Source organism: Dermochelys coriacea, chromosome 1 (assembly GCF_009764565.3).
Source record: "Dermochelys coriacea isolate rDerCor1 chromosome 1, rDerCor1.pri.v4, whole genome shotgun sequence".
NCBI lineage: Eukaryota > Metazoa > Chordata > Testudines > Dermochelyidae > Dermochelys > Dermochelys coriacea.
The window spans coordinates 250,907,297-250,920,190 of NC_050068.2; the positions used below are offsets into that span (position 1 = coordinate 250,907,297).

Here is a 12,894-nt window from a genome sequence, read left to right on the forward strand (position 1 = left end):
AAGCCGGCCACCAGATGGTGCTATACTTTTTTTTGCTACTGCAGATTACTTCAGAGACCATTGCTGCATCCTAGAGAAGAGCTCTGTGTGAGCTCGGAAGCTTGTCTCTTTCAGCAGCAGAAGTTGCTGCAATAAAAGATATTCCTTCACCCGCCTTGTCTGTTTAATATCCTGGGACCAACACAGCTACAACAACTCTGCATGCTGTACACTAGTGGCAGCTCTTACACATTCTTTCCCTCTTCCCATGCCATTACTGTTGGTTCAACAGCCCACCAGCGTGTGGAATCACTCTTCCAGGAGCATTAGTGCCTCCATTGCAATCTCTGTGAAATAAGGCCGAGCCAGGAGAGTGACTGTTTATGGGAAATAGGTCTCTGTATTTTAATAGTTTGAAACGAGAAAACTTGGAGTGGAAAGTAAGCCATGGAATGAGGAAATGAGGGGTGGGGGTGGAATGAAGAGGAGTCTCTGAAGCCTCACGGCAGCTTTCAAGCTCTGGGAACCGCAGAGCTCTTCAGTACTGATTTCAGGCTATGATATGCTGTCTGGTATGTATGGTATTATTTTAGCATTCCTATAATTAAGGGTCTCAGTGTTGCCATTGTCACCCCATATTATAATAGATTATAACTCAGATATAATAATTTAGCTATGGGCTGAAATTAGACATACAAGTTCTCAGCCTAGGAGACAAAAGTGGTGTTTTTTTACCCAGAAGTATTTTATTGTAGGTGGGGCTGGTAGCACCACCTATGATTAAGGTTGCACAACACTTCCGATTATAAGACCCTGTTTTTACTTGCCAAATTTTAACTGGTTGGACTGAAATTTTCCATGCCAGATGTCTGTCTCAGGCTGAGTTAAAAAAAATCCATTAAAATAGTTCAGTTCTCACTTAGAACAAAGCTAGGGAAAAATATGCTGTTTTGCCTATATTAACAAGTTCTTGAGATCTTTTCTTGGAAATGACTTAGCGCCCCCATGCTCTGGAGCAGGAACTTGAAGTTTGGCAGGGAGTGGCCTTTGTGTCAGGGATGTGCTTTATGTGGTCCCCATGGCCAAGTTATAAACCTTGGAAAAAATCATTTCACACATGCTCAGTAGAGACTTTGATTTTAAACTGCTAAAATCTCTGAAAATTCTGTCTCGCTGAATGTGCGCCATCCCCTTACAGCTTAAGCTGAGCTAGCATGAGTCTGTCTATCAGGGTCACACATGCACACAACTATGTTAAAAGAACATTATAATAAAGTTGTAAAACCAAGCATGCAAAAGTTAGGCAATGCCAGAATTAAGCTTGCCAGTGTGATCTTAATTTGTCATTGTGCATATGCATTATAATACAGTCTCTCGTTCTGTGATCACCTGCCATTTTTTTCATAGGACCCCTGCCTCATTGGGTACACAGGATGGACCTGCCCTGGAGCTGAATCAGGGTTGTGTAATAAAGGAGGATGTAGTCTGTAGGACCCCTCCTTCATTAGTTGCAGAAGTTGGAAGATGCATAATGAAAGAGAGGGAATTGCAGGAAGAGAAAATGTGGTCTCTCAGTTCAGGCAGTTGAGTGCTGCCCTGGGGAATTGGATTCTAGCCTTGCCTCTGCCACAGAGTTCCTCTGTATTCTGGACAAGTCACTTTAAGCAGACTTTTCACAGGTGGCCACTAATTGTGTGCTCCTCATTTTCGAGATGCCCAACTTGAGACCCTGGGGTCTGAATTGCAGAAATGATTTCACAGCTGCAACTGCAGTCAATGGGAGTGGTGCTTAGAACATATAAAGTGCTATATTCAGTGATAAGTACTCTGAAAAATCTAGTCATCTCAAATTGGGCACCTAAAAACAGTAAGTACTTTTGATCTTAATCTGTAAAGAAGGGATAATACCTCAGTTCCCCATCTGTATGTAAAAAAACCAAAAACACCATCCCCTCACCTCACAGACATTTTGTCAAAATATATTGAGTGTTTGTGAAGCACTCAGATACTATAGCAATGAGCACCAAAAGCTAAACAAGTAGTTACTTGGAGCCCCATGCCCTGTGTGAGATCTGCAATTCATGGGTCAGTCCTGGGTCTCCTGCTGGCAGTGGGATGAAAGGAGGAGGAGGAGGAAACAACCTCCCTTCTGCGCCTGTACCTGTGGCAGGAGGATCAGAAGGGGAGGCAGTTTGAGCCCTGTAAAACTCTGAGACCATCCTTCCTACATGCGTCATTTTTGTCTGTCCAATGATAACTGGGCTCTTGCCCAAATCTGTCAGTACTGGCCCTGGTGCTAAGTGTACAACCAAGAGTGATGCAAGGAGGCTCGCTGCACTACCACTTATGGTGCCTATGCAGGGGCCAGCCACAATTGCAGTTCCTGTGCTCTCCTATGTATGGAGACTGCTCCTTGCCCATGCTCCCAAAAATTTGGGACGGGGGAGCTGGGGCCAATGGCTCTATTCCCTCCCTGTGCTCCAGCCACCAAAACTAGCAGACGGCAGAGAGGAATCCTTTTTGAACTTCGAAGGTATGTGAGGCATTTGAGGCAATTTTGCTCCTCCTGGAGCTCCCACTGGTATGATATGAGACCATTCTGCCTCCCAGCATTAGACCATGTCTTATTGGCATAATCTGTCCTTAAGTGGCTGTATGCATGGTCGGTTGTTGAGGAATTTAGTACAAGAACTTTAACCTTGTTCCTCTGCAGCGTTGGAAATCCTTGCTGTCCCCAAAGAATAATAGATCACAAGCCTGGAAATCAAACTGACTTGCTTCATGGCAGTGCGTAGATACAATCACTAGGCCCCTGGGCAGGGCCCACTTCTCCATTTAAACTCGTTGCATCTGCAGCCAGTCCAATCTATGTTTATTCTAATTGGTATTTAGAAATGGTTGAGATGTATGTGGAAACACATGTTGTGCATTTGCAAATGGAGTTGCATCACTAGGATATGAACTTGCATAACAATTAGGATGTCTAATTAAGCTGAAACTTCATGTCCTTTTAATTATGCCATTAAGATGTCTAATTACAAAATGAAGACATGTAATTACGGGGCGACAAAACTTTATGAAATGTTATCCTGCTCACTGGAAATCATGTTTTTTAAAAGAAACCTCAGTTTATGCAAATATCCTGACTAAAGCTGGGGCGTTCAGAGCCCCGATGATAACGTGCTCTGCCATAAGCCCTGCAATAGGCAGGCACAAATGAGTATACAAAAAAAAAAGAAAGAAAGAAAGAAAAGGAGATTAGTGCATGTGAAAGGTGCCATGTTAACAGTTAACAGTCCTAGAGACAGGTTTCAGAGTAGCAGCCGTGTTAGTCTGTATTGACAAAAAGAAAAGGAGTACTTGTGGTACCTTAGAGACTAACAAATTTATTTGAGCATAAGCTTTCGTGAGCTACAGCTCACTTCATCGGATGCATTTGGTGAGAGTAAGAGTGAGAGGTAGGGTGGTCTTTTGGTTAAGTCACTACACTGAGACTCCAGAGAGCCTGGTGCAGTTCATAGCTCTGACACAGACTTGCTGTATGGCCTTGAGCAAGTCACTTGAACGCTTTGTGCCTTGTTTCCATTGCCTCATCTGCTCAGATGGCTATCAGGGGTTCTAAGGGCACCTGTCTCCTAGGACCTGGACTGAGGCCACCAACTCATTTTGCAAAGATACCAAACAGCCACAAGACGGCAATGGCTTTTGGTTGCTTCAGAACTGGATCACATTTACCCGTTGAGATGACGCCGGTGAAAGGCTCGAAAGCCCATTATTAAAACTGTAGAATGATCACAGACATGAATTTTAGCATTTGTTTTGAAAAAGTCATAGCCATGTTGGAAGAGGCTGCACTCTGAGTACCCGGCCTCCGAGAGTAGTGATGAAATATTGTATAGGTCTGCCATACAGGCCTGCGGTCTCCCATGGGACTTCTCTCTGGAGCATAATGCCTGTTGATTGTCTGTGCAAGTGTTATTGGCATTCTTTTTTTAATTGGATGCAACTCATCAGTGATATTAAAAAAAAATTACTATGAAAAACCTGCGGTTTTATTATTACCTATCTCTTGAGCCAGCCAGCTCCCTCATGACAACGTGCGTTAAAAGAATTGTTCAGTAGACCAGAACAGTGCGGATTAAAAGATGATTGCTGCCAGGTATTTGAGGTATAAATGTATATAAATTTGACCTTGCCTTCCTTGTAAATCATTAAAACATTAGGTATTTCATCTGGAATAGGAACACTATGGTCACATAAACTTTGTAACTGGAAAATACTTTGTCCCTAAAACTGGTAGATTACGTGTGTGTGTGTATATGTCTGTCTGACTGTCTATCCTATTCTGACACGAAACTATGTTAAAATGGAGTTAAGGTTAAAAGTACATATCATAATTTAGAATTTAGATACATTAAAGGGATGCTGTAATCATCCCCCAAATCAAGTGTTTATAACCCCATATGTTCATAGATAAAAACCATTTGAAAGAAATCCATGCTTATTCAGATATGGAAATATAGAATTAGGGCACCCAAACAGCCTTCTGAGTCTGCCCTTTCACTGACTCTTAAAAAACTTCCTGTATAATAAAAAACTCAGTGAAATCTTGTGCAAAAGGTATATTCAAATACATATTTGGGGGGATTACTGATTATTTTTTCTTACTGTGCTTTATAATTGAAAGTACCTCCTTTATCAGAAACCTTAATTCTGTCATGCAGGGGCATGATGTGATAACCATACAGTTAGGATAAATGTATTTTAGTGTTTGTGGACCCAGATGAGATCTGACTGATTCTTAAAGACACAATACATTAAAAAAATATTTTCCACCCCTCACTTTGTCACACTACATGGCAGAGTTTTATGGCCAGATTCGCTGGTACACTTTGGCTGCTTTACCCCATTCTGGAACAATTCAAAGTGGCCAGAGCATACAAGCCAGTTAAACTGAGTTTACAGTGCAAAGCAGAACAGTCAGTGTATATCACAGTTTCCACCCCCTTCCCGTCCTCCAGATTCCCTAGCTTCTTGCACCTCTCTACATTACCTTGCATGCATGCACACACCCCTTCTTCTCCCTCCTTCACCCTCTACATTCCCTTGTGCACACACACGCATACACCCTAGTTTCCTCTTGTTCCTGGTTTAATCCTTGACTAGATCTGGTAGTTTTTTGAAAATAAATTTAGGATTAATGGTCACTTTTTGCCATTTTTTATTAAAGTTTATTTATCACGAAGATCTGCCCTCTTTTAAAATGGAACTGTTCTCAATGAGTCTAAAACCACAAGGCCCTTAAGGAAAATGGTGGCCCTCTGTGCTGTGAGGAGGCAGAATCACAATCTAACTGGGAAAAATGAGAGACCCGTTCTCAAATGGACACCAACAGAGGGCAAGTGTGCTTCCGTCCCTTTAAATAATGGGAGAGGGCAGTCATTTTGGAAGTTCTTTGTGGAATTCTCTTAGGGTGACCAGATGTCCCGATTTTATAGGGACAGTCCTGATATTTGGGGCTTTTTCTCATATAGAGGCCTATTACCCCCCACCCCCGTCCTGATTTTTCACACTTACTATCTGGTCACCCTAAATTCTCTGTTTCAGAAAAAAATTGTAACCTTCAGCCTTTGCTGTAGTAGATATCTTCAGTTATGAAAAATAACTATATATGTAAAATAACCATTAATTCTAAAAACTTATTCAAATGTAGCCTATAAATAAGATTTTAGTGAGATTTATCTATATGGGAAGTCTGAGGAGTCTCTTGCTCTAATACTGAAGTTATTACATGCCAAAACAAAAAAAAAAAAGTCTAACACGAGGTGCTAAATTTCATAAATGACCCATTTTAATTCATTTTAATTCCTAAACATATTAAGAGATTTACATGTAAATTCTCAGACAATTCATTCTGTACTCAAGAGTAAGTGCTGCAATTTTGAGCACACACTTTGTTTTTCATATATAACAAAGAGTTTGAATCCCTGCTTTATGTGCAAAAACCCTAACTATGGAATTGCTACTGATACCTCTGTTGGGGTGTATGTGTGTGTGCATGTGTATGTGTACTGATATCTCTGGTTTCAGCCGTGTTAGTCTGTATTCGCAAAAAGAAAAGGAGTCCTTCATCGGATGAAGTGAGCTATAGCTCATGAAAGCTTATGCTCAAATAAATTTGTTAGTCTCTAAGGTGCCACAAGGACTCCTTTTCTTTTTACTGATATCTGTTTGTGAGTGTAAAAAAACTGGGGGACATATCATAACACTTACCTGTTTACCAGGCATAAGCCTTATTTCAGCAAAGTATTTTCTGTTTTCCCACGCAGCCTTCCAAAAAAGTCTTTTCTAGTTCCAAGTTTCAGTGAAGTTAAAAAGTGTACCACAATATTTCTCTCTAAACATCTCTATTTATAGCTCTCAGATGTTGTCAAGTATGCATTGCATCTTTGAAGGAGCTCAGACACAGAAAGAACGAGAGAGAAATGTGGGATAATTTCGTGGTACATTAGAGTCCGTGATGATTTTATATTGACTCTTGAACGGTATCTTCTGCTGTAAACTGTTTACACTAAATGATAGAAGATGTATTGTTAGTACTCACTTAGTGGGGGGTTGATGGGGCATTGCCACCTCTGTTGTTTATTAATTTATTATCTCTTAAAGGCCAGAAGAATTATCATACTTATTATTAATCATTATTGTTTATTTTCCTCTTTGGCTTTGCTGTGTATGCATCTTTTGTTCTCCCTATTGTTCTTTTACACTCTGATCTGTGGAGAGAAACTTGACAAAGCCCTGGCTGGGATGATTTAGTTGGTGTTGGTCCTGCTTTGAGCAGGGGGTTGGACTAGATGACCTCCTGAGGTCCCTTCCAACCCTGATATTCTATGATTCTATGATGATTCTATGTGCTTGGCTATCCTGTCTGTGACCACTGCTCTAACTACTAACCCACTCTTCCCTCCCAGAGCCAGCAACAGAACCCAAGGATCCTGATTTCCAATATGTCACTCAAAGAGCTGTGTAAATCACTGGCAAAATGTATCACATTCTCATCCTGTAGCTCAGGGGTTCTCAACCTTTTTCTTTCTGAGGCCCTCCCTCCCGCAACATGCTGTAAAAATTCCATGGCCCACCAGTGCCACAACAACTGTTTTTCTGCATATAAAAACGAGGGCCGGCATTAGGGGGTAGCAAGCAGGGCAACTGCCTGGGGCCCCACAAAGTTAAATTGCCCAGGCTTCGGCTTGAGCCCTGGGTAGCGGGGTTCAAGGCCCCGGGTTTCAGCCCTGCAAGACGTGGCTTCAGCTTTCTGCCTTGGGCCCCAGAGAATCTAACACTGACCCTGCTTGGGGACCCCCTGAAATCTGCTCAGGGCTCCCCTGGGGGCCCTGGACCCTTGGTTGAGAACTGCTGTAGTAGCTGATCCACAGAAAAGATAATAGCCTACTACCACCCCTTGTTACTTCTTCGCTCGAGTGATAAAGGTCTGTGCTATGCAGCTGAAGGGCTCCCGTTCACACATGGCTGATGACCATTGTGTAGAAGATACCTGTGGTTGCTGCTTTGTTTAATTAAAGATTATATCATAATGCATGCCCAGAAGTAGGCGGAACTAAGGTTGCTCTGGCCACCTTAATGTTGGGATTTCCTAGTTTTCCAGTGCTTGGCTTTGCAACCTTAATGTTATTTTAATGTTATAACATTTAATGTTATAGCTTTTTTTTGCCATGTAATATCCCAGGTTGTTTGAAAACAACAATCACATACAGGGTTTTTTTTCCCCAGAAAACTGAGGAAAAGCAACTAAAGTAGCAGAAATACCCCACAATTGTAGGGTGTCGGAATGTGTGTGCGCGAGCATGGCAGTATTTTTTTCCCCTGCCTTCTGAGTCATTGTGTGCCAGCGGTCAGCCTGGCTATGTTAGTGCTTTGCTTACCATCTCATTGTAAATCATGTTTTTATGCCTTTTGAAAATCTACTTCAAATGTAACTGGAACAAAGAGCATCAGAAGACGGCTGCATCCCCCAAAAAAAGGCCATTATGTGGAGCTGCCAGAACATTCTGAGGCTGACAATGATGAGATGCTAATGAAGGGGTGAATGGTCTCCACACTTGCAGTATGTTTTCTTTCCTGTGCTCTCATGAGAATCAGTGCTAAACTTTGAACACCGTTTGTGCTAATTAGCTCTTTTTTTTTTATTAAGTATTAGTTGATCACATCATCTCCTTCATGCAGTGTACTCAGTTTTATTTCATTTTGCAATACATGAAAATGTGTGGTTTTGGTATCATTGAGAGAAAATGCATTGTATTTGTCTATTGGATAGCTATGAGTACCAAAATCTGATGCATTGTGACATATAATGTGTTTTAATGATCATTCTATTTATATTTTCAAATTAAAACATCAACAATAAAATACAAGTAAGTACACTAGCCTATAAAAAATGTTTTTGCCCCTTACTTTATACACTGAGGATATCAAAGTCCCCAAAATGAAAACTACAGTTTAGGCAAATCTAAAAATAAAATTAAAATAATCCGTAAATAAAAAAAACATAAATAATCATTTAATAATAAATAATTGGTAAATAAATAAATAATAAATTAGCCCCCCATACATAAAACATATAGTAAATGTGGACTGATATGCCTTCCCCCCTTTTCTTTCTCCACAATTCCCTGTCACATTGAAATTGTGCGCTTGTATGAACCAAAGATAGTTTGTTTCTATTCAGAATTTGTGCTCCCACAGGTTTGTCTTGTCATCTAAAAAATGTTGCTATCTAAAAGTGATCAAACATGTACTCTGTTTTAATAATTTCTTTTTAAATATCATCATAGAGGAAAATCAGCAGAAGATGATATATTATAAGAAATCATTTGGGGATAAAAAAAAGTACAAAATACCACTAACTAGATACTTTAGTCTCACTTTGTTTTGCTGGTCACAGGAGATCCAACTCTCTATTCACATTTCTAGTTATGGAATATTTCAGCACCCAGAATTCTTTGTCACTGGGAGAAAAAAAAATCAAGATGTGACACAAAAGATGGTTTCCTTTGACAAGTCATTTCAGAGTCCAACTATTCTCCCTTTTATCTTTTTTTTGTAAAGGGGAAGTACGGACCGTCTGTCCTTTAGTTAAGAGCAGAGCAAAGCATCTATATATCACCTAGGGCTTTTCAAGTGGAATGAGTGAAGGTTGTGTGACTATCAGACTCTTCCACAGAGGCTCCTTAAACTGAGAGCTGGGGCCTGGGGTCAGAACTCATTGGAATTAGTAAAAAGAAAAGGAGTACTTGTGGCACCTTAGAGACTAACAAATTTATTAGAGCATAAGCTTTCGTGAGCTACAGCTCACTTCATCGGATGCATCCGATGAAGTGAGCTGTAGCTCACGAAAGCTTATGCTCTAATAAATTTGTTAGTCTCTAAGGTGCCACAAGTACTCCTTTTCTTTTTGCGAATACAGACTAACACGGCTGCTACTCTGAAACCTGTCATTGGAATTAGTGGGAGTTGTTCGATTGACTTCAGTGTGCTTTGTCCCTGTAGTGTTACTATTCAGTTAAAACTTTATTGGGTATCTGGCTAACTACAATTGTTGTTCATGCTTATCCCTGGCAGACTTCACTACCTAAAAACACCACTCCTATTTAAAATTGATTTTGGCATAAAGGTTTCAATTGTTGAGTCTGATGATGTGCAGCCACAGCATTTGACTGTAGGCGTACCTGGGAGTTTTTCCGTTGGTTTTTGGTTCTTTCTATTTTATCTTGTTTTAAGTTGACTAGTAGCTGGCAAATCAGTTAATCAGTACATCTGGCACAGTAGCTACGTCCTCCTGAGATACTGACAGTATCTTGTCTCTGGTACTGCTAATTCCAGCTTGAGTTCTTGCACCAATGCTCTAAATGGGTTGTGGTGAAGGGAACTGACCACTCCCTCTTGCTCCCTTCCCCTGTGCCACCAATCAGAAATGAAATACATGTTCTAATCTCACTTATGACAGTGTACCTTCATTGACTTCACAGGGGTTTCTTCTGATTTACCCTGGTGTATCTGAGAGCAGAATCAGGTGCCCCAGAAGTTTCCAGGCCTAGATACGCTGTGTTGAGGTATCTCTTTTCTCTACCGCCTGCTCCTGGGGAATCAATCCACTTGCTTTTGCAAGTGTGCCTAATAAATGGAGCTGCAGAGCAATGCCTCTGTGTTGATTGTGCCATTTTACTCATTGCAGAAAGCATCTCCTCCCACTCTTACTCGGGAACTCTACTTGATCTAATTCCTCTGGAAAGCCACATGGTAACTACATCCAAAATTAACTTCTTGTCTATTTAACCCCTTTCCTAGGTACTCCACCTCTTCATTCTCCAGGCTGGAGAAGGTGGGTATCAGGCATCCTGCACCTTTGCCTTTCATCGGAAACCTGCTGTTCTTTCGCCAGGTAAGAAGGCTTTGAGTTGGTATCTATCCAAAAATGTTTTAAAAGAGCAGGGGAGATGGGGAGGAGGGGAAGGGAGAGAGTGATCTTGTAGCTACTGATCACTGCTCTTTGAGCATCTTCCTGTGGAAATAACAAGCACAACTCACCTTTGTGACCAAAAGGAACATAGCAAGCAACTACCTATAAGTGGCACTGATTTAAGGACAAAATTAACCAGACGGAAAGAAAGGGTGTAAGCTTCTAAAGCTAATTACTTGAGCTTTTCCAGGAAAGTTCATGACCTTGGTGGAGTAAGCTTGGTTATGTGAATAGAACAGATTATATTAACTAGCTCTGACTGGTTTGTTCTGAGCTGTTTCAGTTTATACAGCCCTCTGTTGCTGATTGTACATGTTTATTTCAAAGCATGTAACTTTGTCTACTCCCAATCAAGTAAATGAAGTTAGATACCATTAACTAATACTGCTCCCTGCCCCCAGTTTTAAGATCTTTTTTGAGGGAGGGAAGTTTTGTTTAGTTTTTTGCTCATGTACAACAACAGAACTGTTTCATTGAGAGAAACTTTTGTTTTATGGTCTGATTTCAATAAAGCCCAAGGACCCAATCTCTCAATCTGAGTTTACAGTGGAGCACCGTCATTTTTCAGGTATGGGGTGTTAAAGTCTCTCCCATTCACATTGGTGGCTTTCCATGTTGGTTTTCAAGATTCCAGAGCACTTTGTGAAAGGAATCTGGAATAACTCCAGTGTTCAGGTCATATCCCCCCCCCCCCCCAAGGCTTAATGTCCAAGATTGTCTGAGAAATGTTAATGAGAGTATAGTTCTTTTTGCTGTCAAAGTGGTTACACTCCCAGTATCTGATTCATTGTTTGGTAAGGCATTTTGAGATACCTGGAGTATTAATGTAAATCCGGATTCAATTCTATGGTGAAACTAATTTAAATAGTCGTTTTCACATGTGCATCCAGTTTCAACCAGGAGATAATTTAAAAGGCTGAATCACCTTAACAAGGACTGGAAGGCAGTAATGAGACACGGAGCTGGTCAGCTTTAGCACTGCGATTTGAAACCAGCCTGGAGACTGAAAGTAACTGATCTTGTGTCTCTTTGATGACAAAGCACAATTGATCCCTTTCCTGGCACTTTTTCAGCAACAGGCTGACAGAATCATAGAATCATAGAATCATAGAATATCAGGGTTGGAAGGGACCCCAGAAGGTCATCTAGTCCAACCCCCTGCTCAAAGCAGGACCAAGTCCCAGTTAAATCATCCCAGCCAGGGCTTTGTCAAGCCTGACCTTAAAAACCTCTAAGGAAGGAGATTCTACCACCTCCCTAGGTAACGCATTCCAGTGTTTCACCACCCTCTTAGTGAAAAAGTTTTTCCTAATATCCAATCTAAACCTCCCCCATTGCAACTTGAGACCATTACTCCTCGTTCTGTCATCTGCTACCATTGAGAACAGTCTAGAGCCATCCTCTTTGAAACCCCCTTTCAGGTAGTTGAAAGCAGCTATCAAATCCCCCCTCATTCTTCTCTTCTGCAGACTAAACAATCCCAGCTCCCTCAGCCTCTCCTCATAAGTCATGTGCTCTAGACCCCTAATCATTTTCGTTGCCCTTCGTTGTACTCTTTCCAATTTATCCACATCCTTCCTGTAGTGTGGGGCCCAAAACTGGACACAGTACTCCAGATGAGGCCTCACCAGTGTCGAATAGAGGGGAACGATCACGTCCCTCGATCTGCTCGCTATGCCCCTACTTATACATCCCAAAATGCCATTGGCCTTCTTGGCAACAAGGGCACACTGCTGACTCATATCCAGCTTCTCGTCCACTGTCACCCCTAGGTCCTTTTCCGCAGAAAATTGAGAATTGAGTCACCCTCTTACCCCTAGAGGGAGTTGCTCTTGAACAGGGTTGAGGCACTGGTGAGAGTAGTGTGGGGAAGTTTTTGCTGCTGTTTACCTGTGCTTGTACTTAGACAACTTTAGTGAAACTGGTTTCTTTTATAGGCACTAAATTAACATAAACAATATAATGAAGAGAAAACACATGCCATTTTACAGGGTTTTTTAAAAATAAAACAATTTAAAATTGATGTGCAATTACAGCTTTATGTTCATGCATGAGTAGTTAGAAATAAGAATTCTGGATGGGATTTAAACCATGCTTAAGTGTCTTAACAGCACAAATCCCCTGGATTTGCAGTCCTAAATCATTTAGGTTCTTTTGAAAATGCCTCTGTTCTATTGTGGGTGGGCATGATCAGTTCTGTTGCTGTCTATAGGAGCTAGGCACATGTCTTATTTAGTCCAGGCTCTTTGTAATTTGTTTTTCTCCCCTGATAGGTTCTTCTGTATTTTCCTGTTCTGTTTCTTTGATTGTTTTCTCAGAAATAGTGCCCATAGCAACACACTGGTAACAGGAAGACCATGTTTGTGCTGCAGGCTGTT

At 41.2% G+C, this 12,894-nt stretch overlaps 1 protein-coding gene across 12 annotated transcripts in view; it reads left to right on the plus strand.

Annotated features, from left to right (window-relative positions):
- Positions 1 to 12,894, plus strand: part of TBXAS1 (thromboxane A synthase 1) — a 333,339-nt gene that overhangs the window by 86,039 nt on the left and 234,406 nt on the right. For 7 of the 12 annotated variants that reach the window (XR_006282785.1, XM_038398078.2, XM_043519054.1 and 4 more), the window contains one exon: positions 10,345 to 10,438. Coding sequence is in view for 11 of the 12 variants with exons in the window: in XM_038398078.2 (XP_038254006.1) it covers positions 10,345 to 10,438 (94 nt within the window). In the remaining variant the exon portion in view is untranslated. Of the gene's footprint in view, positions 1 to 521; positions 552 to 10,344; positions 10,439 to 11,029; positions 11,085 to 12,894 lie in introns of those variants that run through there. The other 5 variants (XM_043519073.1, XM_043519078.1, XM_043519086.1 and 2 more) reach the window with 3 other exon arrangements.